The sequence below is a fragment of the Jaculus jaculus genome, chromosome 4 (genome assembly GCF_020740685.1).
Source record: "Jaculus jaculus isolate mJacJac1 chromosome 4, mJacJac1.mat.Y.cur, whole genome shotgun sequence".
Classification (NCBI taxonomy): Eukaryota; Metazoa; Chordata; class Mammalia; order Rodentia; family Dipodidae; genus Jaculus; species Jaculus jaculus.
This window is the reverse complement of record NC_059105.1, coordinates 44,438,057-44,465,853: the sequence shown is the minus strand read 5'-3', so window position 1 is coordinate 44,465,853 and position 27,797 is coordinate 44,438,057. Positions and strand designations below refer to the sequence as shown.

The window sequence follows — 27,797 nt, the reverse complement described above, 5'->3', positions numbered from 1 at the left end:
GGAGGGTGTGCCAAACACTGGCAAGGGGAAACTGGCTATAAAGCCCGTAAGCCCGCCCCCAACAATACACTCCCTCCAGGAGGCATTAATTCCCAAATATCCATCAGCTGGGAACCTAGCATTCAGAACACCTAAGTTTATGGGGGACACCTGAATCAAACCACCACATGCACTAAATAATTTACTTTTTAAAATATATTTTATTTTTATTTATTTATTTGTTTGATAGGGAAAGAGGGAGAGAGAGGGAGAGGATGGGCGTGCCAGGGCCTCCTGCGCCATCCAGGTTGTTAATTGTCTTTATATGTTTCTCTTTCTCTCTCTCTTTTGTGTGTCTCTATGTATATTTCTGTATGTAAATAGTCTGTCTTTATGCTGTATTTGTAGAATACACAGTTTACATATGCTTTCTGCCCCCCCCTCATTTCAGCATTCAACCCTCTACAATCTGCTTCTTTCTCTGCTCTAGTCACCAATGAATGCATAAACCAATTAACACTTCCTGGAACCTGGCTCCCTTTGAAACAGTCTCCTTACTGCTGCCCATACATTTGGCAGTCTGCTGCCAACATGTCTTCCGTTAGGACCTGACCATGTCTTCAGCATTGCACTCCTCCCTTTCTTGTGCTTTTCCCCCATCTACTCTGTAAAGTGGTGTGGAATCCCACAAACGACTGTGAAATGCCTCCCCGCACTTCAGTGTTTGCTCTTTGGCACATCCTTACCCTTGCAGTCCACCAGACCTGCCCTTCATTAGCCAAGTGGTCCAAACTCCTGCAACACCCACCACAGTGGATGTAATCACGGGTCTTCTCACCTCAGTGAACTTAGCTCAACACAGTAATCGTCTCCTATTGACTTCTGGGCTGTCTTGTCTGGCTCACAGTAATGTGCCCCACAGCTTAACTGAATAACAATCTGAAAATCAATTGTCCCTTTACATGGAGTCACTTCGGATTACTTCCAGTTTTTAATATTTTAGGCAGGTGATAATTATTTCCTGAGACACTTCAAATAAAATAACAGTGTGTCGGGCTGTATGCTAGGGAAAGGAACTCTGTGGTCTGTGCTCTTAATGAGCTTTTGTTTAGTTGGATAAACAGAAATACTTAACAACATCCAACGTGACAGGGACACTAACCACGGGAAACAAGAGTAGAATAAGGGCATCTAATCCAGGCCACGAAGTCTACCAGATTTTCTCCAAGAACAGGAAGGCAGAGCTAAGACTTCCCAGGTGTTTAGCAGTTAGTCAAGGGAAGAAACCAACACCACGTTGTAGGTCTGACTGTTTCCATCTTGATTGGTTTTGGAGTTTCCTGCAGGATTTGGAAACCAGGAGTAATGTCCAGATGCCATCTGCACAGTGTCACTGGAGTGGGCCTGGCCTTTGTGAGGTGGTTTGAATGTGTAGCCAGGGCTGAAGGATGGCTCCAGGGGAGACAACAGCCCAGGAAGGCAGCGAGGGTGTGGAAAGCAGGCTGCCCCTGGAGAGCGTGTAGGTGGAACCCAGGGAGAAGGGCTTCTATGCTAAAAATAAATCAAGATGAAACAGCTGTGTTTAAAAATAAAAATGATTTTAAAAAATTTTAATTTTATTCTTTAAAAGATTAAAATGTTGCGTTTTGAAACTTCAACTTCTTGAGCATGTTTGCCTGTTTGTCACTTGCTGGCATCATTATGGCCCAGAGGTTTTCCTGTCTTCCAAACTGTCACTGGTGCTGGCGTGCTCAATTTTCAGCCTTTTGTCTTTTCATGCAAGCATTCCCAGCTCTGCCCCTGGGTGGGAGTCATCATGTTTCCATGCCTTTCCTCCTAAGAGAATATTTCCTCTTCAGGAACACAGTAATGTTTTTATAAGAAACTTTGCGACTTGGGATCAGTAAGAGCAAAGCAGCTTTTTGAGGGACCCCTAACAGTGACTTCTCCCACCCAAGGCCTGGTGCCCTCTCAGGGCTGAGTGTCCTCTGGGTTATGCTTCTCCCTCACTTGCTCCATTCCAGGCCTTAGATGCCACTGAGTACAGATCACATGGACATAATCATCTGTTTAGCTGAGATAATTAGCAATTCTTGAAACTGAGCAATTTGGAACACTCAATAGATGATATACAATTCTCTATTGCTTTGGCATTTGTTCATGAAATATTGCAATTAAAGCTTTGAAGAGATTGTTCGTGTTGGCACGAGAAACTGAGTTATGCTTGCTTCCACCCAGAAGCCACAGGCAGTGTCAGCAAATGCGTTCGCTCATTTAGATACGAGGAGCTATTCGTTCCTGGTTCCTGGTTTGTAAATGTTGCATCTTTTGAAATCAAGATTTTGCAAATCTAGCTACTTGTTCATAAACCATTTAAAGTCATACAAACATGGCATCATAATTTCGTTTAGACACAAAAGGAGTGTAGCAGTATGGCACCCTTTCTCTGGGGTGCTTTCGAAAGCAAAAAAATATATAAAAGGTCCTAAAAAGTAAGATCCAAAGGAAGTATTCTAATTTGTAAATGAAAGCAAGTAACTGCCTCACTACGTTTCCTAATCCCTGTTTAATCAATCCCAGCAATTAAAAATAATGAAGCAGTAAAACACTCCAGGGACCTACCGTGAGGACTGTGGTCTTGAATCATAGAGCAGTTTCCTTCCCTGCAGGGCTTTGTGAAACCAGTTATTAGTGAACACAAAACTGTTTATGTTGTGTGTGATACTCACACACACTTTACCGGTAAATAAAAAGGTTTCCCATACTATTTAGTAAGACATTGTCCTAACAGAACTTTGGGATTTTATTATTTCCACTTATGCTTCATTCTTTTTCTCTTATATTTAAAAGTTACATAATAATCGTAATTATTGCCACTTACATAAGCACAGTCTAGTGGCCTTATTCTAAGCATTTCACATAGATTAATTTCCTTGGTCTTCAGATCACTGGACAACTCACAGACTTTTATTATTAGCATTTATAGAGGAAGGAACTGAGCAGAGAGAGATGAAATGATATGCCTCCAATTACATACCTGGTGACTGACAGAGCAGCAATTGAAATCCATGTTCTTAACTACACTAGTCTCCTTCCTAATAGGTAAGTAGATGATATGTATTTTTAAATAACATACTACTATATTTTAGCTAAGTAAGCAGAGTGGCTACAGTATTTCCATTCGGCTTTTAAAATTATGCTCAGGGTCAACCCAGCCTCCTGGCATCATTCATGTTCATTCTCCATGTCAGCTCATGGCAGTTCCTCTCTTCTTCCTGTCCATACCATACTGTCACTACAAACACACTGCTGTGCTCATAGTGTGAACCTCTGGGGAACAGGTGCCATGTCTATTCATCACGGAGGACATGAATTGCACCACCTTATGCTATCCTCAGTCTCTGTGCAGAGAAGCCTGTGTTAATTTAAATATTTCCGGTAGGGCTGGAGAGATTGCTTGGTAGTTAAAGTACTTGCCTGCAAAGCCAAAGTCCCAGATTCAATTCTCTAGGACCCCCGCAAGGCAGATGCACATGGTGGAATGTGAGTCTGGAGTTCATTTGTAGTAGATAGAGGCTTTTCTCTCTCTCTCTCTCTATGTCTTTCCCTCTTTCTCAAATAAATAAATAGAAAATAAATATTTCAAAAAAAAGGAGAATATTTGAAAGCACTGGATAAATCTCGTCTGCATATACAACTTTTAAAATCCATCATGTTCTTTTATGAGTGATTGTGTAAATGAAAGCCACCCCTTACTGACTCACTCACTCACTCACCTTACAAACATCACTGAGTGCCAACCAGGGTTAAGAAGTGGGAATCACAAGCAGAGTAAGTGTGGACACCAGTCCTCAAGAGCACTGCTACGCATCAGCCTTTCTAGTCATTTCTGTCACTGAATAAAACTTTAAAGAATTTTTTAGTATCTTAAAAGAACTGTGGTGGAAAACAGTTCCTTTTAGTAATTATACACAGTCAGAGAGCAGCTGCCTTAGTCTGAGCAAGTAGCAGTTCTATTGTTGAATGTCAATTCCAATAGTTAGCATATTACCTACCACTTATTACAAAGGATGTAACTACCTGGCATCTATTTTTAACAATAAAAAATCCAAGAATCATATCCACTGTTGAACACAGATTCTGATGATTTTTCCTCATAGCACAATGAAAACTCCTTTCTTACTCACAGGCACAGACAACATGTGCATTAAAAAAAAAAAAAAAAAAAAAAAAAAAAGAACTGATTCCAATTTTCTTGGGAAGGCTGAGAAGAAAACAGTAAGTGATTGTAAACTCATAAAAGAAATGTTCATTTACAGTACTGGCCTTCACTGACATAGTAAGTGTTTCCCCATAGCAAACAAACTCTGATAAAGAAACGTTTGTTTCCAATACTGGCCTTCACTGACGTTTCAGGAAGATAGTGCGGGTTTCTCAGCTTGGTTGTAATGTAGAAGCGGAAATCAGGCGCGTATTCAATTGTGGAGTCTCCAAGCCGAATGCAAATGCTCCCTCCCTGCTTAAAGGTCTGTTTCAGTAGGAGAGGTTCCAAAATCGGATCCAGCTCTTCTCCAACATTTTCTAGCAACACTGGGGTAAATTCAGAAGAAGATCCCATTTTATTTTAAATATTGGCTATAAACATTCAATTCTTGTGTTCTTTTAGCTTTCTAAACTGCTTCTGTTCCTAGTTATCTATAAAATTATTTTTTGTCTTCTCTAGGAAATGATGCTGTAGGATAACTGTAAGACCATGGGGCGGGTTCAGTGGCTGGGTTTACCTGGTCACCATCTGCTTCCACACCCCATAGCCAACCAGCTTCATTTGGTGTCTCCATCTGGCCTGGGGTTCTCTCTATACCCAACACTATGGCAGTGTGACACCAGAGAAAACATCTATCCACTGTGCTGGTTACAAGAAATCACTGCATCTTTTATTATAAAAACACCTCACACATTGTCTAGAACATCTGGAAAATATAGGAAAGTATAACTACTTCTCATCAAATTTTCTTTTTACTTTTCTCTCTTCCACTAAACAGTTTATGCAATTAATTCATGCCATAGGTAGGCTGATAGAAAATGAAACAAAATTTTATATAGAAAAATTATTTATTGAATAATTTTCCCTTCAGTTATTAAAAAAAAATATTGTATCATTTAAGGGAGTGAGTGAGTAGGGCACACCAGGACCTCCTGCCCCTACAAACAAACTCCAGATGCATGTGTCACTTTGGACATGTGGTTTTACATGGGTAATAGGGAAGAGAACCCTGGTTGTCAGGCTTTGTAAGCCAGCACTTTAAAAAAAAATTTTTTTTTGTTTATTGATTTGAGAGCAACAGAGAGACAGAGAAAGAGAGGGAGGAAGGGAGGGAGGGAGGGAGAGAGGGAGGGAGGGAGGGAGGGAGGGAGGGAGAGAGAGAGAGAGAGAGAGAGAGAGAGAGAGAGAGAGAGAGAGAGAAAATGGATATGATGCCAGGGCCTCCAGCCACTGCAAAACTCCAGACGTGTGCCCCCTTGTGCATCTGGCTAATGTGGGTCCTGGGGAATTGAGCCTCGAACGGGGTCCTTAGTCTTCACAGGCGAGCGCTTAACTGCTAAGCCATCTCTCCAGCCCTAAGCCAGCACTTTTAACCATTGAGCCAGCTCCCCTTTAATATTTTTATCCACTTTTTGTCCATACTTAACTGAGGTTAAATAAATATTGAATTTTATGCCCTAATTATTTTGCTTGGCATAACAATAACTGTTTCCTATACTATGGAAACATAGTTCTAATTTTCTCATTTTTAACCATTGCTCTACTATTAATCCTACTATATTTGGATGTTTTCTGCTCTAAGCAGTAAGTAGCACTCTATACAAAACTTTCAGAGTATTTTCTTCTCATGACATTCTAGAAAGGATTCAGGGGTAAAAAAAAAAAAAAAAAAAAATCACTGGCTGCCAATGCATCCAATTTGCTAAGTTAAAGGTTTCGTTTTTGGTACTCATAGCCAAACAGGGCAATCTCACAGGGCTGGGTGCATAATTTAGATTGGAAAGAAGGAATCAAGGTAGTGGATGACAGACATTTGCACTGCAAATGCAGACATGCTCTTCTCTTTCATAGGTAACACCTGGCTAAATTAATTCCTGAAACTCTCTTATCAGTTTCCACCACTATTTGGATCTTGGCCAAAAGAGACATGTCAGATGATTTTATAGTCATTTTCATTTTCTGCTCAAATAAGATTATTATTTTTCTTGGTTAAATAAAATATGAACCATCATAATATATCAAATATGTTAATTTTCTATTTATGTTGCATTATTAATAATGCTACAGTAAGCATCTCTTTGAATAAAATCTTTGTATTCATTTCTGATTACTTATCAGACTGAAGTCTTAGGAATGAAATGGACATCTTAAATTATTTCCCTGAAAAGCTGTAGAGCTTTCAGACCCAATGAAAATTTTTTAACCTTTTTTTTTAAAACATGTTACTGTGTAAGCAAATGCGGAACATCATGTTGACTCTGTTTCCTCATCACCCTGGACTGTCACCACTATAGTTTCCTTATTACCATACAGTTTCTCATCACCATGGATAATCACCACAAAGTTTTGTCATTGCCATGGACTATCATGATACAGGCTTGCAGCTGAAACAGGCACATAAAACTGAAACCAGCACCAATGTTAAATATTATATTTGTGAAGAATGTTACAATTTGATACTTAGAAAAATATTGCTAAAGTATAAATTTTGGGCTGGGTATTTTAGCTGGTGTTTTACTAAATATATAATTTTTTTCTTCTGGAAACTGTAAATTAATATATTGGTATATGTTTTCCACTACAGGGCATGTAATTTGTAATTAATTTTTTGTTTATTTTTATTTATTTATTTGAGAGCAACAGACAGAGAGAAAGAGGCAAATAAAGAGAGAGAATGGGTGCGCCAGGGCCTCCAGCCACTGCAAACCAACTCCAGACATGCACCCCCTTGTGCATCTGGCTAACATGGGCCCTGGGGAATTGAGTCTTGAACTGGGGTCCTTAGGCTTCACAGGCAAGCGCTTAGCCACTAAGCTATCTCTCCAGCCCATAATTTATAATTAGATTCAGTTATATCATAAAGCCCCAACCTATTGTGCTGGAGATATGGCTCAGCAGTTAAAACACTCGCCTGCAAAGCTTAACAACCTAGGTTCAATTCCCCAATATCCATGTAAAGCCAGATGGACAAAGTGGTGCATTGTGTGGAGTTTGCTTGCAGGGGGTGGAGGCCCTGGCACTCCCATTCTCTTTCTCCTTGCAAATAAATAAACAAATAAAAAAAAAAGCCTAAATCTATAGCAATGCTAACAAAAGGGAACTTATGTTTCATGTGAAAGGACCCTCCAGTAGGACTTGGAAGGCTGGAAGAACAGGGTGTCTACACTGTGTGAATCCAAGTTCCATTGCCTTGCTGCTTCACTACTGCCTAAATGTAGCCATGATCTCTTTGGCCAGTATGGTGTTTCAAGCCACATTCACATTCTGCACTTCAGAAAAAAAAAATTAAATGTCCTTTAAGGATATATTTACTGAGAGTCACAGATGGCATTTCTACTTGTATCTTTTGGCCAGAACACAGTCATTTGACAAAAACCTAACCATACTCAGATGGCTATTTCCAAACACAACACAGGTTAGGATGTAGATGTATGCCTTCCATCACTGTGAAGAAAAGTACCTGAGAAATAAACAACTGAAAGGAGGAAGGATTAAGTTTATTTAGTTCATAGTTTGGCCCCATCACTATAGGCCTGTGGAAAAATATATTATTGCCGGGCATGGTGGTGCACACCGTTAATCCCAGCTCTCAGGAGGCAGAGGTAGGAGGACCACCTGAGTTCAAGGCCACCCTGAGACTACAGAGTGAATTCCAGGTCAGCCTGAGCTAGAGTAAGACATGACCTCAATATATATATATAAAATTATGGCATATATATATATATATATATATGTATATAATTATGGCAGGGAGAGTAATTAATATATATATATGTTAATATATTATATATTATATATATATCATATATATAATTATGGCATATATATATATATATATATATATATATATATATATATATATAATTATGGTAGGGAGAGTACAGAGGAAAACTGCTCACCTCATGGTAACCAGAGCAGAAACAGCAAGAGGAAGGGGCCAGAAACAAGACACAAAGGCATGCCCGTAGTGACATACTTTCTCCAGCAAGCCTCCTTCTTCCAATACTCCATTAAGTTCATAACCTATCAGTAATCATTAATAAAATTTTGTCTGTAGAAGAACAGATAAATGGGGGTGAAAAGGTCTAAGTGAGGTCATGGGAAGAGATTGAGTAAGGAAAAGTGGAGGGAGGGCTAATCAAAATCTAAGAGGATATAAATAAGTCATATGGAAACCTACTTTCTTGGACAATGGAACACAGGAGCCATAGATTGTTATTAGAAAATTTTCAGTGCCAGGGATGGGATACCTTCCAGTGAGTTGTTGGCCAGGGAGGTCCCTGATACCCCCAAAACATTATAGGCCATTGCTGAGGCCCTTGGTTTCCCACCAGGAATAGATGGTAAGATCCTATTGCTGAAGACTTCACATACTTGGGCTGCTAGACCACTGAGAAACCCTGTTGGAACGGAGCTGATAACCTCCTCCATGTAGACCAGCTGACAGAAAGCTGGAAGAAGCCATTCTACGTGTAGTTCAATGGGAGAAAGAGATACCACCAATGCAGATATTCAACAGTGGACATTGCAAGCCTTATAATTGGCCAGCCATCCCAAATGAGCCAACGGGTGCAATAGTGGCACATCTGTCATGGTGGAAACCAACTGCCCTCCAATTGGACTGGAGGCCTGCTCCATGGGGGGAAACACATACCTGATACTAAAAACTTAAAACGGAGGTAGTCATGAGCCCTAGGGGTGTAACATCTGCTGATGTCTGGAAAAATGTATATATATACTATGCTTATCAAACTGCCCAGTAAGCATTTATCTTAATATTTATACCTTTATATTAATGCTACTCTCACTTTGGGTAGAGAATCTTCTCTTTTCAGATGGCAGTGACTCTGGGATGACTGAGAAGGTGTCATAGTGCTGGAAAGAAGTGACTGGAGTACTGAGTAACATCTCAATCACACCCTCCAAGGCTCAGGGTCTAATGCTGAAGAGGAGGCGGAAAGAATGAAAGAGCCAAAGGAAAGGTAGGACTCCTTACAACATGCTCCTTCCAGACATAAAATGGCCTGGATACCCATGACTCCATAGTGCCTGACACTACCTGCACAAGACTATCATAAAAGGAGGAAAAGACCATGACATCAAAATAAAAGAGAGACTGATTGAGATGGGGAGGGGATATGATGGAGAATGGAATTTCAAAGGGGAAAGTAGGGGGGGTATTACCATGGGATACTTTTTATAATCATGGAAAATGTTAATAAAAATTGAGAAAATTTAAAAAAATTTTGTCTCTCAATATTACCTGTTGATATTCAAAGTTTAACTTTTAACTCACTCCACACCTGCCTTCCTGGCAGAGTGCTAATCCACACCAGTAGATACATTTCATTAACAATATATGCCATCTCCACATGTTCTCTGCTGTTCTCTTCTTTAAAAAAAAAAAAAAAAAAAAAAAGGCTGACATGTCAGCCATATTTTCTTCTCTGCCACCTCTGCCCATAGAATTGGAAAAATTCTTTTCTAATTCCTCCCTGCCTTCTCTTTATATAGGGTAAGTCCATACTCTCATGTTTCAACTCTTGGATGATTAGGCTTTTATAAGCAATCTTGAGATGTGCTCTCTGTAAGTTCCTTAATTGGTTACCTACTACTTGAACTTTGAACCTATAACCTGTAACCTTGAGAGAAAAGATGTGCTTCTCTAATAAAAGCCGAGCTCCCCTTTCAGCTGTGTGTTTATCCTCTCAGAGTTCACCCTGTGAGGTCACTCAGTTGTAAACTGTCTGAGATCATATTTTTTATTTATTTATTTGAGAGCGACAGACACAGAGAGAAAGACAGATAGAGGGAGAGAGAGAGAATGGCGCGCCAGGGCTTCCAGCCTCTGCAAACGAACTCCAGATGCATGCGCCCCCTTGTGCATCTGGCTAATGTGGGACCTGGGGAACTGAGCCTCGAACCGAGGTCCTTAGGCTTCACAGGCAAGCACTTAACCGCTAAGCCATTTCTCCAGCCCTGAGATCATATTTTTGTGTCACCATCCCACACATTATTCCCTCTTCTTCTACATTTATCACTCTAATCTTGTACAATCAACATCAGCTAAGGACCAAGCTTTTAACACATGAGCTTTAAGGGACATTTGATAACCAAACCATAATGAGTATTTAAAGTGCATCTTGAAATATGAAATTTTCAAGCCCTCACTAGATGGATGAATGAGAACAGGACAGATAACATGTGAAACAATGTCATGTTGCCAAGCCTACTGTACTGTTCTTTCCTATGTTTAACTATCCAGCATTCTTATCTTCCGCTTTAAAGCACAGGTTGTGTAAAAGCAGAGACCAAATCTGTCTTGTTCATGTTGTGTTGGCAGTGCCTGCTACAGTGCCTGGGTCATCGTAGTTGTAAAATGATGTTTATTACTGGAATCAATAGATAAGCAAATCAAAGAAGCATTAAACAATAGCTTGGATCCTTGATTTGCTATACACAATGGGAAATGGAAATAAAATACTGACAGTTACAATAGAAAAATAAGTAATGTTCAGATATGATACATTTTTTCCTAATACAAAGATTTTTTTCCATAGATTTAGTGTAAAATCATTTGATGACCTATACAGATTTGATTAGCACCCTTTACATATATTATGGATTGGGATAGCTAATACAGGTGCACCTTTATTTTCTAGAACATTGGCTGTCAAACATTTTAAGCAAAAGAGCACTTTTTTTTTTTTCTCCACAGAGGATCTTATTTTAACACTCAATATAAAAAAGAAGGCCTGGCTTTGGTTGAAGTAGGGGCAGGAAGACAAAGTGGGTATATGCCTTTGCCTTCTCAGCCCAGGCTTCCTATGAAGGATGAAGGATAAAAAGCCACTGTCCCTGAACAGGACAATGTCTAAAGATAACTTCTTCAATGAAAGAGTCTTCAACTGCTTTTCAGAACTGTATCATAACTGATTTTTTTTTTAACTTGGTGGTTAGATTTGAAAAGAACTTAAAAATCTGCCTATTTTTTTCTTTGAAATTGAAAATTTTCACTTCTTTTTGATGATTAACATTAGAAGTTATGATAACTAAATCACTAGCCACTTTAGAAGTACTTCATTCTAAAATGTACATTAACTTGACTGAAGAAATCTTGCTTGTGACAATCAAGGTTGTCGGCTCCTTTCAACACTCCCCTGAAGTTGCTGTGAAATGTGGGCTAAGCCATTTAAGTAGCTTTCTCTAACACTTCGCTTGTTCATAAAATGAAGTAGTTAGAATTACAACTGGATTTTGAATTTTTATGGATACCACTCAAAGTAGGAAATACATTCTCTCTATACTTGTACACATACAAACTACAGACTCTCTGAGGCAGCCCTCATCCTTCCTTGGCTAGGTAGCCTCATGGGCTCTGTGCTCCCCCACACTGTTTCACCCATCGTGTTGCTGAAAAGCCACTGGATTCTCCTTTTCTCCCTGCTTGGGATCCATGATTTGAGAAGCACTATCAGCATGTCCAACCACAGCTTACTTGTGGCCCAGGATCTTCACAGGTATAGACTAACACAGACCCACGAACTTAATTAAAACATTATGAGACTTTTTTGCATTGTTTGGTAACATAGATAAAAATGCCTAATAGACGGGCTGGAGAGATGGCTTAGTGGTTGGGTGCTTGCCTGTGAAGCCTAAGGGCCCCGGTTCAAGACTCGATTCCCCAGGACCCACGTTACCCAGATACACAAGGGCGTGCACGTGTCTGGAGTTCCTTTGCAGTGGCTGGAGGCCCTGAGCACCCATTCTCTCTCTCTCTCTATCCATCTGCCTGTTTCTCTCTGTTGCACTCAAATAAACAAATAAAAATTAAAAAAAAATAAAATAAAATAAAAATTAAAAAAAATTAAAAAAAGAAAATGCCTAATAGATAACCCTACTGCCTCTCTACTCCGCAATCATAATTTTTACAAAAATATTCATTTATTTGCAAGGGGATAGAGAGAAAGGGAGAGAATGGAATGGGCACTCCTGGGCCTCCTGCCACGGTAAACAAACTCGAGATGCATGTGCCACTCTGTTCATCTGGCTCTACACGGGTACTAGAGAATGGAATCTGGGCCTGCAGGGTTTGCAAATAAATGCATTAAACTACTAAGCCATGTTTCCGTCCCCAGAAATCATGAAATTTAATTAACATCAAGGCATGTGGCTGAGATGAGAGAAATTTCCAAAATGCCAAGAAGGTGACAGATGTTCAATTATCATTTATTTCTTGTTATACCAAAAATTTAAATATTCACATGAAATTAAGTCATTTTAATTACTGAAAGAATTTCAGGTGCCAGTTCTTTCAAGAAGTCTTCCCTGATTCCTCTGACTTATTGTTACTATTATTTGTCTGTTTTTTGTTTATTTTTTTGAGGTAGGGTCTTGCTGTAGCCCAGGTTGACCTGGAATTCAGTATGTAGCCTCAGGCTGGCCTCAAACTCACAGTGATCCTCCTACCTAGACCTTGTGAGTACTAGGATTAAAGTTGTATGCCACCATACCCAGCTGTTGTTTTAAAAATTTAATTATTTTATTTAGCATATAGAGGTTCAGGTATCATTCATTGTGGCATTTTCAATTACAGTTTTAGTTGATTCCTGTCACCTTTCTTTCCCCACAAATGTTTTAAAAATCCTTTATTTTTATTTATTTATTTATTTGACAGGGAAAGAGGGAGAGAAAAAGGCAGAGACAGGGAGAGAGAGAATGGGCTCACCAGGGTCTCCAGCCACTGCAAACAAACTCCAGATACATGCGCCACCTTGTGCATCTGGCTAACATGAGTTCTGGGGTATCAAGCCTAGGTCCTTTGGCTTTGCAGGCAAATGCCTTACCTGCTGAGCCATCCCTCCAGCCTGCAACCCCCACCCATACACAAAATTTTCTCCCCTCTTACCCTATTCCTCTCTCCCTCCTAATATCCTTCCCTCTTCTGTTTACATGACACATGCATCCTTCTACCCTTCTTTCATCCATCTTCCTACTATTCTCTTTATAATGGTTCTTGGTTACCACTCCAGAATTATTAAGTTTTACCACATTTATCCCCCCCTTTATATACAAGCTTATAGATATTCCTAGCTAGAATCTGCATATCAGATGTTTGGTCCACATAAAAATGATAACTGCTTGAAGAAATACATTTGTTTTCCCCAATTTGACCCTTAAGCAATGGATGCATATATGAAAGCATAATGCAGTCCCTCATACATGTGTATAGCTTTTACATGTCAACATAAAATACCTAAACTTTCAAGAACACTCAAGGAATGAAATATGTGTGCATATATGTCTGTGTATCCATTACATAAACACACCATCTTATAAATAAATTCAGATGTTTTTCATTTCATGTTTATGCTAACAAAGCTCCAAATTGTAAGTAATATGTAAAAATTAGTTCCTTATTAATATGAAAACATAAGATGTCTGCAAGATTGCTAGTGTGTTTATTATAAGTCTTCCATGTTCTAGTAGCTCTATAGTGAGAGGGGCTTGCTGCACTTGCCTTGGGATTAAATACGTTATAGTTTCAGGCTGAAGAGATGGTTTAGTGGTTAAGATGCTTGCCTGCAAAGCCAAAGGACCTAGGTTCAATTCCCCAGGATCCACGTAAGCTAGATGCACAAGGTGCCGCATGCATCTGGATTTTGTTTGCAGTTGCTGGATGCCCTGACACACCCATTCTCTCTCTCTCTCTCATAAATAAATAAAAAAATTAAAAATATGTTATAGTTTCATAGGTACTTATATTGACTGGTCAAAATTACCCATATTTTAAAATGCAGTTATATATATGCTCAATTAACTCAAAACGTAAGCATTCTGGGTTTTGTTTGGACAAACATGATATACACATCTGTGTAAGAGCTGACTTTACTAATCCATCCGCAGTAAACAGCAGACATGAGTTAGTCATATAAAACCTATTCTCTTTGTGTGCCACTTTTGTAACATCACCCCAGAGAAAATTGGGCGACGATTGTGTTAAATTGTGGTTGGCACATCAAGTGGTCCTTTTCACTACAGAAGTGGAGTCATAATGAAAGCTAACAAAAGGCAAGCAACAGAAAATTAACATAACAAAATAAGAGGCAGCATCTTGAATGCATTTTGTGACCAAGGAACTTTCTTGTCTCCTGAAGGGTGATACTCTGGTGGGGATGAGGTCTTATTTGATCATCAGTAAATGATGACAAAGAGAAATGAAGCCATCCCTTACGATGAGTCTGACACAGATGTGTTTACAGAAAACAATCTACATGGCTTTGTGTCCACTGAGACCTCTCCAGGCAGTCCCACAATCTACATGTTATTCACCCACATACCAGGAGTACCAAACTGGATGCAATTTTCCAGAGTCCTGACATAGTCAGGATCATTCAGTTTAATTAGCTGAAGACTGTTGGTTTTCTCCATGTTCTTGATCCACTTATTAGCCTGACCCTGAGGATCTATCATCAGAGGCCACCTTCTTGCATTCCTGAAAGCAAGGAGATAGTTGATTATGGTCAAACCATGACTTGTTTCTGCACTATTCAACCGTGTATGCATTACTGAAAGTTTATTTTTTATTGGTACTATTTCAGACATTATGAGAAATTATGTTCTTGAAACAGATATATTAACATTGAGCAAGCTACTAGAACAGTAACTACAAAAACCATCCGGCAGGACCACCCATTTTTCTAGGGCCCTCTCTATCACAAGAGCTTTCCTTTACTTTCAGTGAAAGTTTGCTTGCTTTCCCTTAAAAAAAATCCACAAAGTCAATATAAAATCTTTTACTCCTTTTGGAAAAATTACAATTTCTAAGTGCTAACTTACATGTCTGAATATATTTATTCCTCAAAATATTAAACCACAAGGACAACCATCAACAGATGGACTGGAAATTAGGCACTCTAGTTCTCTACTAGGTCCTGGAATCAATTAATCATGTGATTAGAGACATCACTTCCTTTGCTTCTATCTGTTGCCATTTGTGCAAGAAAAAGGAAAGGGTTGGACCTTGCTCCTTTCCTTTCCCTTCTCCCCATAAAAACACAATGCTAAAGCAAAGATAAAAAGCAGGGCCTCAGTGGTTACAGCCATTTTCTTATAAAGCCTGACAGCCCAGGGTTCAATTCCCCAGTATCCATGTAAAGCTAGATGCACAAAGTGGTATAGAATGTAACTAGCATTAAAATTATCTTAGATGTTTTGATAAGCACAAGCTTCAATCCTGTTTTCTTCAAAACATTGTCATACTACTTTAACAATGAGGAAGGAAAATTCATGCAGAAGAACATTAAAAAATCAGGAGGAAAAATAGGAGATGGGGATGAAACAGGACAATATTCAATTCACTCTTATTCAAAGTGCCTTAAAAATGTCGTTGGATAACTTGTCTTCCAAAAAAAGAGCTACATATAAATTTCTACCTGATGTAAACACATAACTTCAGTGGTAAGAAAGATAGCCTTGATCTTTATATCAGTGTGGTGGATTGAAGTGAATGTATGTCCCCATAGTCTCAAGTATGTTTTTAAATTTTTATTTACTTATGAGAGAGAGAGAGAGACAGAGAGAGAGAGAAAGAGAGAGAGAGAGAGACACAGAGAGAGGGGGGGGAGAATGGGCATACCAGGACCACCAGCTACTGCAAACAAACTCCAGATGTATGTGCCACCATGTACATCTTGCTTACATAGGCTCTGGGGATTCAAACCTGGGTCCTTAGGCTTCACAGGCAAGTGTCTTAACTGCTAAGCCATCTCTCCAGGCCAAAGTCTTAGGTATTTTTAATTAAGGTTAAACTTCCTGATCAAGTCTCCATCAGCCTGCTGGAGGGGGTGCATCACTGGGGGTGTATCTAATTCTAGCACTAAGTTGCAGAGACAGCAGTTTGAGCTCTGGTGGTTCTTGCTTGCTTTTTGGTGTTTGCTGGCTGTTGGTTTCTCTCTTGCTTGGATCTGTGAAAGGAAGCCAGCTTCCTCTGCCTTGGTGCAATTTACCCATGGGTATATAAGCTGAAATAAACCCATTCCTCCCATAAATTGTGTCTGGTTGGATATTTGTCCTAGCAACCTGGAGCTGACTATAACAATCAGTGTTATAGAATGCATTAGTGTACTTGGCCACCATAACAAACATTATGGACTGGGGAGCTTAACCAGGTGTTTTTCACACATTTGAAGCCTGAAAGCTCAGATCTCAGCATAGTTGTTTTCTGCTGAGAGGTCTTTCTCCTTGGTTTGTGAACAGCTGACATCTCAGTTTGTCTCCACATACCTCTTCTCTGTGCAGGCCCCTGGCTGTCTCTCATCCTATAAGAGCACTAATTTTGGAGGTTTCTGACCTTATCATCTCTTCTAACCTTAAAGATGGCTCCAAAAACAATCACATTATAGGCTATGGCTTCAACATGAACAAACTGGGAGGGGAGGGGCACATTGCAAGTCATAACATTTATTTAGAAAGAAAAGAGAAAGTAAGAGACATAAAAGGAAACTACAAAGAAATAAAAGTTATAAATAAATAAAAGTTTTCATTGTGTCACATTTTAGAATTGTTTTTTAGGTTGGAAACAAAATGAATCACATGTTTTTCTGTTGCTCCCAGATTCTTTTTTGTCATGAAACTCAGGTTCATGCTGTTTCTTTGTCCAAAATGCATTTCTTCTCCAGCTTTACATGCTCAAGCCCTACTCATGTTTCAAGGTCAGCTCAAAGGCCATGTAGCCCAAAAGCCTTTCTTGATCTCTCTTGTTTCTTTGAACATCGTTAGCAATTCATTCATAGTACATTAATGGTACTTTCATAGACTCATAGTATTATATTATGGTAATTCTATAATTTCTTTTTTAAGTATTTGTTTTATTGCTTAACTGCATCATTCAACTAAAATGTGTAGTCCTTTCAGGGAAGAATCACTCTATTCTCATTCTTGATTATTTTTTTCTTTAGGTCAAATATAAAGTTTTTATTTAATAACTTACTAATTTGAAATAGCAAAGATGTTTTGTGCCCAGCACACAAATTAAATCTTTCAAAGAACTTCAATGCTGTAAGAGGTTATTCCTGCCTAGAAAATACTAGACTAATGGATCTTACTTAAAAGTAACAGAAAAGAACTTTTGATGCTAATCAAGGTAAACTAAGCCCATTCTAACCTAGATCTTTTATGGATTACTTAAAAATTCTGTGAAAAATACGGAAGGCACTGACTTTCAGATCCTAAGACATGAATAACAACAAGTGAATGATAGTCAAAACTTAAGAATGATCAACAGGGAGATGATAAGTATTTTGGCTTCTTTTTTCTTCCTTTTTATCTTCAGGTTTAACAGGGTCATTACATAGCAGACACAGAAAATAAAAAAAACCTCAAAGTAGAGAAATGACAATGTGTGAGCCAGAGATCATGGGGGAGGGGGGAAACTCCATGCTCTGTGTTACTTTCTGTCTCTTATATCAAGACTTTGAGCTGTGAAAGAAACTCAAGTCCCAGACTAACCTCTGAGTAATGTCACTAAGCAGCACACCAAAGGCCTTCAAATCAGAACAGATCAGAAAACATCACAGTTAAGGGAAAGACAGAAGTTGAGTCCTTTACTGCTAAACCAAAAATAAATCTTATCCAGTAGATTCTACCAGGGCTAGAGTTTCAGATTCACAAATTCCAAAGTGTAGTCAAAAATTACTTGAGGTAAGCTGGGTGTGGCGGCGCACACCTTTAATCATAGCACTCAGGAGGCAGAGGTAGGAGAATTGCTGTGAGTTCGAGGCTACCCTGAGACTACATAGTGAATTCCAGGTCAGCCTGGGCTAGAAAAAAAAAAAATTACTTGAGGGATAGAGACACACCTTAGCAGTTAAGATGCTTGCCTGCAAAGTATAAGGACTCCAGTTCAATTCCACAGTACCCACATAAGCCAGATAGATGCACAAGGTGGCACATGCATTTGGAGCTTGTCTGCAGGGACTAGAGTCCCTGGCATGCCCATTCTCTCCCTCTCTTTCTGCTTCTCTATGTCTCTCAAGCAAATAAGTAAAATATCTTTTAAAAATTACTTGACATTCAAAGAACCAGAATATGGTTGAACAATGAACAAGCAGGTAAACATTGGAATTATCAGAAAAGAAAAACAACTTCAGAGCAAATATTACAAAAGTCACGTATGAGAGAAAGGTGAATGTTTTTTGAAGAAATGGAAAAGGAGAAGATATTCTAAGCAAAAAAAAAAAAAAAAAAAAAAAAAAAAAATTTAAGATTAAACCAAACGGAAATTTTAGAATTAAAAAAAATGTAACATCTTGGGCTGGAGAGATGGCTTAGCGGTTAAACGCTTGCCTGTGAAGCCTAAGGACCCCGGTTCGAGGCTCGGTTCCCCAGGTCCCACGTTAGCCAGATGCACAAGGGGGCGCACGCGTCTGGAGTTCGTTTGCAGAGGCTGGAAGCCCTGGCACACCCATTCTCTCTCTCCCTCTATCTGTCCTTCTCTCTGTGTCTGTCACTCTCAAATAAATTAAAAAAAATTAAAAAAAAATGTAACATCTATAATAAAAATTCCACTGTGTGAGAGCCATAGCAAAAACAAGATAACAGAGACTTAGGGAATTTGACAGATGAACATAAAATGGGCCAAATTTGGACAATACCAAGACAAAAAACAGTATACCTTGATTCCCTTGGACTTCTTTGTTCAAATAAATTTTTAAAAAAATATTTATCTATTTGCAAGCAGACAGATATACAGAGATTGTATGTGTGTGTATGGGTGTGCTAGAGACTTTGGCCACCGCAAACGAACCCCAGATGCAAGCAGTACTTTGTGCATCTGGCTTATGTGGGTACAGGTAAACCGAACCCCAGTAGCTGGGCTATGCAGGCAATTGTATTAACCGCTGAGCCATATTTCCAGTCCTCTTTTGGACTTTTTTTTTTTGGTCTTCTTTAGGAAACCGACACAAATGTGTCTTTAAATATCCAGGTAATTTCACATGCTAACGAGCATCAAGAGCTTTCAAGGAAACTCTGGCCATGTCTAGTGCTAAAAATAAGAACCCGAAACTGACTCAGCAGTGATCAGCATGAAAAACCTCTGAGGTGGAGTATCGAAAGCAAATGTTTGAAGAAAACACAGAGAAGTGTTTCAATATCCTAACATGCAGTTAACAGAGAGGAAAGCATTTTGAAAAATTAAACTAAGGTGTACCAGGGTAAGATGGGAGAATGCAAGTGAGAAGTCAGGGCAATAAAGGAGAAACCCCCCTCTGAGTAAATGAAGACAGGACAAACCCCAGGACTTGTAATGAGGGCTGTGAAGGAAAAACTACAGAGCAGCCCACAACTCCAACCCCAGCTACTTTGGGGGAGTAGAACTGGGGCACCTTAAGTACAAGATGAGCCCGGAGAGTACAGATAGCCCATGGATCAGCACACATCCACAGTAATAGCCTCAGATCACACCCACAGTTCCCAGAAGCTTTAAATCCAGGGCAGGGGTTTGGTCTGAGCGTGGCACCTGCATGGCAGCTGAGGTTCGGGAGTTCTGCAGCATGACTCACCATCTCTTGTGCTATATAGCCAAGAGCTATCTTGGCAGGATGGGGGGCTGCTGCTTAGGATGAGCTACTTTAAGAATGAGAAAATGTGCCATGATCAATTCCTTGTCCCCAGGAACACCATGCTAAAGTGACTGGGTGGGCCACAAGACTGTTGAGATAGGAGGGCCTTTGCCACCAAGAAGTTAAAGCAACAAGGAGCTCAGGCTGTGGGGGTGTGGTGATAGGAGGCTCAGTTCTTGGTGGTGGGGAGCAAGACTTGGACCACGTGGTTAACTGTGGGACATGAGAATGTCAAGGAGGTTTCTGGGTTTCTATGACTCCCACCTACCCGCACCAAGAAGACCTGAATGGTCAGTTCATCCCATCACTGTCTTATGTATTCAGAGATATGCCTAGACTTGGATATCCTCTTAGAATGGTGATTACTGGTATCTAGGGAGAGTAGAGGGAAAAGGTTGATAAGTGGGTACACTTATTAGACTTAGACACAATGAGACATCACCTCGCCTCACCACAGTAAAAATGTTTTTATCAAAAGACAAAAGACAGCAAGTCCTTGAGATAAGGGGCCTTGCATTCTGTTGGTAGAAATGTAAATCAGCACAGCCATTATGGAAAGCAATACTCAGGTTCCTCAAAAAGTTAAAAATAGAACTATCATATGACCTAGTAATCACACTTTTGGGTACATAGTCAAAAGAAATGAATACAGATGTTGAAGAGATATCTGCACTCCCATGTTTATCACCACACGATTCACAATAGCCAAGGAAAGAAAACCCCAACTGTCTATCAAGTGATGATGACTAACGGAAATGCGCTGCATACATATGCTGGATATCATTTAGCCAGGAGGACAAAATCTTATTACTTAAGGCAACATAGATAGAATGGAAATCGTCGTGAAACAAGGCAGGAAGATAAGCATGGTATGCTGTCACTCATATTTAGAACCTAAAAAATTGGATAGCCTCTTATCCCAGATTGTGTGAGTAGGTGTGGCTGTGTAATTACATACAGATTTCTATATCCAGTTATATTGTCATTACATCTAGCTTATTTTCACCAAACAATACTCTTGATGTGCTATCCTTTATATCTAAGGACAGGAAAATATGATTTCAATAGATTTGAAATATATTTCAATATAGTTAAGGAGCAAAATATATTTGTTTCTAAAAACCAGAATTCCATAGGATATCAGATCAATAAAATTTCAAAGAATTTTCTTCAAGGTAGATAAAGAAATCCTAGTTTTTTGGAACAACTATCCCAACAGTTACTGTGGAAGGCAGTATGTAACAAGTTTTAATAAGTAGCTTCACTCTTGAATGAAAACAAAGCACAAATTCAAATTGAACAAGCATGCTACTTTCTTAATTCTTTTCTATCATTCTTTGGTATTATTTTTGACTTGATATTGTTTTCTCTTCTCATAATCTTCCTCTTACTTCCTCCATCCAACATTCTTTTATTTATTTATTTATTTTGTTTTTCGAGGTAGGGGTTTCACCATAGCCCAGGCTGACCTGGAATTCACTATGTAGTCTCAGGGTGGCCTTGAACTCATGGCAATCCTCCTATCTCTGCCTCCTGAGTACTGGGATTAAAGGTGTGCACCACCATGCCTGGCCCCCATCCAACATTCTTGGATCTATAAATGCTTCAAAAACCAATAGTTTCCAAACGGAAACTGAATTTGTAGAGTACTCACTGTTTCAGGTTTTGACAAATTTGGTCTTTGGTTATTGTGCAAAAAGAATTGCTGTTTGGCGCTCTTTGGGGGATTTTGAAAAATAGTCTCTAATCGTGGGATGCATAGCCACGTCACTCTGTGGGGAAGGACACGGGATCTGAATGTACAGAGCGGTGCCCTTGAGTTTTGCTCTCTTCTTCCCGAAACACACATACAAATGAAAGACAAACAAGGAAACGTTGGTGTTTTCAGTCATTACAGCCACTGAAATAAATCAAATGTCTCTCCCATAGCAATGAAAACCTGCTTCTTTACCAAGCCGAGCTAAACAGAGGCTTGCACTTGACCGAGCAGCTAAACAAGTACTTGTCCTTTACCCAAGACATGGTCAGACACAATCCAATTCCTGTCAATGTTATCATTAACATTTGAAGTTCAACACTTTTAGGTGCCAATAACCTAAAAGTTAATCATATTCCAAATTGTGCAATTTTTATAGATTCTTCTAACTAGTCAATGCCTTTCTCACCTGGTATATAAAACACTTAACACAGGATTAGGACCTCAGTAAGTGCCCAGTATTAGGTATTATCATTGCCAGGCAAGTATCTCTGGGCAATGGAAGGAGACACTACGCAAGTAAGTGAGACATTTACCTAATACATCAAAGGATCCTGTAAAGCCTATTTACTGAAGCCTCTCAGAAGAGATTTTCAAAACACAATGACCCAAGAAACTAGGAGTAAACAATGTGGTTATTTCCTTCTTAGTGAAGTTAGCCTAAGTGGATAGCAAATATGTCAGGGTTATGACTTATTAAAAAAATTTACACCTCTATCACTTCTGATGTACGTATGTGTATATACTTGGTCTTGAATAATAATCATTGAAGTTTTTGGAATCTTAAAAGCAGAAATATTAATTGGTCCTGTTACTGATGAGATATTATTGGATGCAAAAGGGCACATTTGTTGTCAGAAATACGATAAAATCTTGCCATCAATGGTTATCTTTGCTGGGTGAAAGAAAAGCACAAGCCGGGCGTGGTGGCGCACGCCTTTAATCCCAGCACTTGGGAGGCAGAGGTAGGGGGATCACCGTGAGTTCAAGGCCACTTTGAGACTACATAGTGAATTCTAGGTCAGCCTGAGCTGGAGTGAAACCCTACCTTGAAAAACTAACAAAAAAAAAAAAAAAAAAAAAAGAAAAAGCAAGCAAGCAAGCAAGCAAGCAAGCGGGAAAGAAAAGCACATAAATTGAAAATAAAAACACAGAAGACAAAGCTATTATGGTACAGGATGTGACCGCTGCGTTCTGAGATGAAAACAATAGCAACAATGATAACAAAATCAACACAATTCTGCCTACACTTCATGCTCAAGTTGATTGACCCAAATGAACAAAAATGGAGTTAAAGTTGAACTTCTAAAGTTCATAAATTTCTCTGAGTTGGAGATGTAGCTCAGTGGTAGAGTACTTGCCTAGCATGCCCAAGAACTGGGTTTGATTCCTAGCACTACAAATAAACAAATACATGAAATAAACTTCTTTCTATGGCCATATAACCCTGAGCATACCCAGTCTCATTTGGTCTCAGAAGCTAAGCAGAGTTGGGCTCATTAGTACATGGTTGGGAGAAATTTCTCATCTATGTAACCCTCTAAAGTATATTCCACATTAAACCATATATACTTTCCATGTTAAGTAATTCAACAATTAACCAGATCCCATTTTGTACTTGTAAAAATGTCCTATTTTGTTGTAAGCTAATACACATATTTATCACATTTAATTCTTTAATTAATTTCTGTATTAGTTATTGGAGAGCTTCATTGTAATCTCTAAAAGATAAACTTCATAATGTTTTCTCTAAATCCATAAAATAATTTAGTTCATAGATCATTTAGTATCACTAAGTAAAATTTGCTCAGTTAAATGAGAAATATTTGGCACAGGTTTTTTTTTGTTTTTGGCTCTGCCTTAGTTACCAGAAAGCCTTGTACTTACTTCAGGGCTCAACTACAGAGACTAAGTCCTAGCAGCAGTAACTATTCCTTGTACTCCCTCAAAGTGATTTCATCAGATCATATCTCCGTTAATGTTTAATCAAATTGTACAAGTCAAGCCTTGTGGAACAATTCAGTAGATAAGTGCAAAAGAAATCAAAACCAGAATAATTTATTGAGCAGCAAAAACAGGATGCCAGAGTTTTAACTTATCTGATGATTTTTATACATTCCACTTACCAAAAACTAAGAGTAGTCATCATATTTACTAGACATTTCTATTTTAAGAACTTGCATTCATACTTCAGCCATTTTTACCTGAAGTACCAACATTTCAGGTTTTTTTTTTCCCCTGTAGTTATCTAACAACTCATCAAAATAGGTCTAAAACACAGAACTGACTGTTTCTTACTGATGACAGGAAATACCTGTGCTGTTCCTAATGTACTAGCTCTCCTTAAGATTGCCCTGTCCTAAAAGGCCTATAGCAACGTGAGCTTGGAAGTAAAATAAGATTTGTCCTCACATTGGGAAAAGCTGAAGCCCTTCACTTCAGATAGCTGAGACTTGTAGGAGAGGGTGTGGCTGGACAAGGCTCTGGTATTCTCCCAGCCCAGTCTCTGTGGGATTATCTATCAACTAGGGGATTCCAGAAAGAGTAGCCACTGTCTTGAAAGCCCTGGCCAGCCCATGACCAAGAAATAAATTAGCTACATGACTCAAATTTGTCCTGTACCAGGGACGAGGACAGAATTGGAATAACCTCTTCTGCTACACATTTATTGACACATAATAACAGAACTTCATATTGTGTGAGAATGAAAATTTACAGAGTTTTCCCTCTACTTTCTAAAAAGTTGATTTAAAATTAAACAAAATCATCTAAAAACGTTTTGTTTGTTTACTACTATCTCCATTACTGAACTATTCCAGTATTAGCAGAAGTTAAGTATTCATACTTAATTCAGCTGATTGACAAACATTTCAATATTGTAAAAGTTTACTACCTCAAAATGTTAAAAGGTTTGCAAATAAATATATCTACTGGTTAGATAATAAAGGTCACGTCTGAGAATTTTTCCTTACATTATGATGATCCCATTATCAATTGAAAATGAGTCAGAAGGTAAACCGGCAATATTCCAAGCTCGAATTGTCACAGCTTCTCCCAGGGTGCCCATAAGAGAATAATCGTCTGAGCAGGGGATGGCTCTTCCTTTGCACAAATCTGTCCACTCCTTAGTCTGGTTCTGTAAAATGGCCACAGAAAGATACAGATGTGAGTAGGAGGTTAGCAAATGAGTGCTCTGGAAACTCCTTAATAACTTGATTCACTGAGAAAATAAACTACATTGAAACTCTATCTCAAAAATGATTGGGGGGTTATAGAGATGGCTTAGAGGTTAAGGTGTTTGCCTGCAAAGCCTAAGGACCCATGTTCAATCTCTGTAGATCCCACATAAGCCAGACACACAAAGGTGAAGCAAGCACAAGGTTGGACTTGTCCACTAGGTGGCACAAGCATCTGGAGTTCAATTTCAGTGGCTGAAGCCTTGGCATGCCAATTCTCTCTCTCTCTTTCACTCACTCTCTCTAAAATAAAAATAAAAAAATGAAAAAAATGATTGGAATATTAGACTTCTGTCAAATAAAACTGTAATTAAGAAGGTCAGCTATGCACTCAAATGAAAATTAAGTATAATCAGTGGTGAGATAAAGTCTAGATGAATCACGCAATAAAGTCAGAATTTTGTATCTGGGGAAAAGTAATTCTAAAGATTAACTTTACAAAGTAGTAGAAAGCCTCTATTTTAAACATATTTTCTTTAAATTAAATATCCAGAAAAACTTAATACAATATTATAATACATGGAAACAGTAGGGTACACATTACTTCTGGCTTTCATATGCCCAGCTGAGGGACAATTTGAGGATTAATAGGGTCCAACAAGGATCAGGGGAGCATTGTGAAGTTTGCTCGATCCTACCTGGGGCACAATCTGTTAGGATGCCCTGGGAAGTATATAGACAAAATTCACACTCAGAAAGTACAAAGTCGGTGTTCAAGTTCAGGATATGGACAAAAAGCTTCAGAAAGAGTGAAAGACATGACTGGAAAGAAAATACTCTAGAAAATACTTTAGAAATAGACAAAATGAAGGTGCCCAAAACAAAGGTGCAAAATGAAAAGGAATATGCATGACATTGGTACGAGCCTTTGGGCTGATGAGGATGCTGTGTGAACAGGTGGTGTTGGTGTGAGGGAATGGGAGGTCACTGACACATGTACTTGCTGGTGCAGAAATACCCCAGGATGAGATAAGAAAAGAATGATGGGGAATGACTGGGGGGACTGTTCCCTCCTCCCACTTTGTAGTTTATTGCAGGCCTAACTTTCAACTATCACATTCCCTGTATTATAATCTTTGTTTGCCAGACTGTTATATCCTTGTAATCTTTTGCAACCCACTCGTTCAACTGCCATGTATAAGCGTTTGCAATACATGCTTGCTGTGCCTCCATGTACCATAAATTATGGAGTGATCCCAGTGTCAGTCCGCTGGAGTGAATAAACTTCTTCTCCTTCACCTGACTTGGCTGCTGGTCTCTTCACTCCCAGAAATTTCCCACAACGCTAGCAAGAGAGCTAGGCTGACACTACCATTTCCCTCAAGCTCTTGCTGAACAGGTTGGACCAACGTTCTTCTGGCTTTGTACACGAAAGGTCCGGACAGTTAGGGAGAGTTGATGACTTCAGACCTTGATAAGCCACCTAATAGAATATGGAATGTGCCACATCTGGAGCTGGGCAATGTCCCCTTATGATTTAACTCAAGTATGCACTATTAGCAGGATCATCACAGAAATAATACACTATTTCCCTGTTGCATCTCCTCAGGGCACATGATTTCAAATTATTCATTTAAATGAAGATGCTAATTTTAAGAAATATTATTTATTTACTTAACAGGGAAAGAGAGAGAAAAAACGGGCACAACAGGGCCTCCAGCCACTGCAAACACCAGACACATGTGTACCCTTGCGCATCTGGATAATGTGGGTCCTGGGGAATTGAACCTGGGTCCTTTGGATTTGCAGGCAAATGCCTTAACTGCTAAGCCATCCCTCCAGCCCTGAAGGTGCTAATTTTTATCACTTTATTAATCCCAGGTTTCTGTCTCAAAATGACATGATTTTATGTGTGACTATAGATTATTTGGATGTTTGTTGGATACAAAGATACTTGGGTACATGAAAGAACTCATTCTTTGTTCTATAACTTCAAAGTGCAGGACAGGCTTCCACACAGGGTATCTTCATGCTTCAGACTCGGAGCATGATGGAGCTGTAGGAGGCGGTTTACGCATGTCAAGCAGGATGGGGTAGTGAGATTTCTTGCACTTCTTGAGGATTAAGTATGTGAATAATTCTATGGACACAAAGCAGGGCTGACCGCGGGTGTTGGATATATTGGGGTCCTCTACAAGTTGCCTGTTGTACTCCAGGAATGTTAAAGTCTAAACAGGAACATCACTGGACTGAGGGCTCAGCAAACTGCACATGTAAAGAAATACAGTGATTTCACCTATAGTTTAAAACAATGAAGGCTACAGTTTGAAACATTGTATTATGGCTTTTCCTTGTTAAGTTGGCTCCTATCACTTCCCTTTGCAATTCATAGTGCACCTTGTTTGTTTGTTTGTTTGTTTTGAGGTAGGGTCTCACTCTAGTCCACTATGCAGTTCACTGTGTAGTCTCAGGGTGGCCTTGAACTCTCAGCAATCCTCCTACCTCTGTCTCCCAAGTGCTGTCATACGACACCTTTTGTGGGGATGTATTTTGTGACTAGTGAAGTTTGCTCTGGAGCCTAATCTGTTAGGATGCACAGGAAATTCCTTACCTTTTGTTAAGCACTCATGATTTATTTATTAATGATATCCATAGAGATTCATCTTTTCATGTTTTAATCAATGCTATATTACCACTGCTATTTGTTGAGATGTTGTAATTGTCCAAAATTTGGTAGTGGAAGTACTCTAAGCTAAGTTCTCTGTTGTTTTCCCACATTTCCATCACTTTTTGAGCATTTCCTTACTCTTACTCATAAGATGTATTTCAGGATAATCTACAATGATTTCTAAAATAACCTAGAGCTGGGTATGGTGGTATACACCTGTAATTCCAGTGCCCAGGAAGCAAAGGCAGGAGGACTACCACAAGTTTGAGGCTAGCCTAGTCTACATATTGAGTGAGTCAGTCAGGGCTACAATGTGTGACCTTGAGTCCAA

General features: G+C 39.1%; 1 protein-coding gene across 1 annotated transcript in view; it reads right to left on the bottom strand.

Moving 5' to 3' along the window:
- The window catches only part of Dnah7 (dynein axonemal heavy chain 7), a 259,409-nt gene that overhangs the window by 57,939 nt on the left and 173,673 nt on the right, over window positions 1–27,797 (bottom strand). Inside the window, exons 47-49 of the mRNA XM_045148328.1 lie at window positions 24,595–24,758; window positions 14,584–14,738; window positions 4,379–4,569 (exon numbers count right to left, since the gene is read on the bottom strand). Coding sequence (XP_045004263.1) covers window positions 4,379–4,569; window positions 14,584–14,738; window positions 24,595–24,758 — 510 coding nt within the window. The remainder of the gene's footprint in view (window positions 1–4,378; window positions 4,570–14,583; window positions 14,739–24,594; window positions 24,759–27,797) is intronic.